General features: G+C 44.3%; 1 protein-coding gene across 1 annotated transcript; it reads left to right on the forward strand.

Annotated features, from left to right (window-relative positions):
* The first annotated feature begins 576 nt into the window (after positions 1-576).
* Positions 577-1599, forward strand: LOC115956970. The gene has a single exon (XM_031075225.1). The coding sequence runs from the start codon at positions 577-579 to the stop codon at positions 1597-1599; it is 1023 nt and encodes a 340-aa protein (XP_030931085.1).
* The last annotated feature ends 252 nt before the right edge of the window (positions 1600-1851 follow it).

The following is a 1851-nucleotide window of genomic DNA, read 5'->3' on the forward strand; positions in this document are numbered from 1 at the left end:
AAGTGTCTCCAACTTAAGCCCAGCAGCCCAGCCTTTTAAGAAGCTGGTGTCTTCAGTTAAAGGGAAGAAAATTATCACCAGAGGCACTTCCTTAAAAGCCAAACCCAGCGACGCCGTTACTCCTCTTTCTGAAAGCTTCGCTGCAAGCATCAAATCGCTCTCTTTCGACCACGCCTTGGCTACCAACCACGAGAATGATGGAGTCACCGAGTTTTCCTTTGAGTTCACAGCGCCTCCATTAGTCGGGAGTGAGCTTCGCGGCGAGCATGGCAGGGACCATTCTGCCGATCCAGTCAAGGCAGGGACGCCTATCACACAAAGCAAAGGAGATGAGGGTGTTGCTTCTTGCTCTTGTCCTGATGTCAGTGAAGGGTCAGTCAGAGATGAAGTGGGGGTTGCTGGTATGGATTTGGAGGTTGAGGTTGGCACGCCTTCCTGTTTAATTTGTGCTATTTCCTCTGTTACTTTTCCCCTATGAATTTTTTAATTTGGAATTGTAGAGGGGCTCAAAAGCCCACTTTTCAAAATTACATTCATGAACTTACTCAGAAACATGATCCTGCCATATTTGTTATTATGGAGACAAAATTGGGAGGCAGCAGAGCAAAGGAGATAACGGAGAGGTTGCCTTATGATGGAGCTATCCATACGGAAACTATCGGTCTTTCAGGAGGTCTATGGTTGCTGTGGAATGATGATAAAGTGGTGGTGGAGGAACTAGCTAAGACAGAGCAGGAAATTCATGTCGAAGTAAAGGTGCGTGCATCTAATTATTCTTGGATTTTCTCTGCCATTTATGCTAGCCCTAGAAATGAAGATAGATGTGTCTTATGGAATAACCTCATTAAGGTTGCTGAGCTTCACAATAAACCTTGGGTCATGGCTGGAGACTTTAATGAACCTCTGGTAGATGAAGATAAATTTGGAGGCAGTGGAGTCAGTGTTAACCATTCCCTAGCCTTCAAAGACTGTCTTGATGGGTGTAATATGGTTGATATGGGTTTTGCTGGTCCTAGGTACACCTGGACCAATAAGAGAGATGTTAATAATTTGATTCTGGAGAGGATAGATAGATATTTTATGAATCCGGATTGGTGTGTGCTGTATCCGGATGCGAAAGTTACCCATCTCCCCCGCTGTCATTCGGATCATTGCCCTGTGCTTATGGAAGCCATCCCTAATTGTACCCAAGCTCCTAACAGGCCTTTTAGATTCCAGGAATTCTGGTTGTCTGATCTGTCTTTTCCCAATTTAGTTACAAAGGCGTGGAGTAGTGATAGAAGCCTTGTGGATGCCATAGATACTTTCTCTAAAGAGGCTACTGTGTGGAACAGGTCTCACTTTGGCAATATTCATCACAGGAAAAGAAGAGTCTTGGCTAGAATTTATGGGGTCCAGAAAGCTCTATCTAATGTTCCTAGTTCCTTCCTAATCAATTTGGAGAATCATTTGCAGTTAGAGCTTGAGACTATCATTGACCAAGAGAGAGACCTTTGGATGTTGAAATCTAGGATTAACTGGATGGTTCAAGGGGACCGCAACACCTCCTTCTATCATATTTCCGCTCTTGCTAGGAGGAAAAGAAACCATATAGCCTAGGTTAAGGATGAGAGAGGGCAGTGGATTACTGATGGGGGAGAAGTGAGGGAGCATTTCAGGAAGGGTTTTGTCTCCTTATATACCACTTCCTTTGTGGAGGTAGAGAGGGTTCCAAGTCACGATATTCAATGGCAAGTGCAATTGGCCGATGAAGTTAGTTGTTCTTTAGATTTGATGGTTACCTTAGAGGAAATTAAGGAAGCTCTCTGGTCTATGAAGCCTTACAAATCTCCAGGTCCGGATGGGTTACAT

The sequence above is a fragment of the Quercus lobata genome, chromosome 8 (assembly GCF_001633185.2).
Source record: "Quercus lobata isolate SW786 chromosome 8, ValleyOak3.0 Primary Assembly, whole genome shotgun sequence".
Lineage (NCBI taxonomy): Eukaryota > Viridiplantae > Streptophyta > Magnoliopsida > Fagales > Fagaceae > Quercus > Quercus lobata.

Excerpts from the sequence above, each read along its gene's own strand:
- LOC115956970 (XM_031075225.1), top strand. The coding sequence starts at position 577 with ATGGAGACAAAATTGGGAGGCAGCAGAGCAAAGGAGATAACGGAGAGG.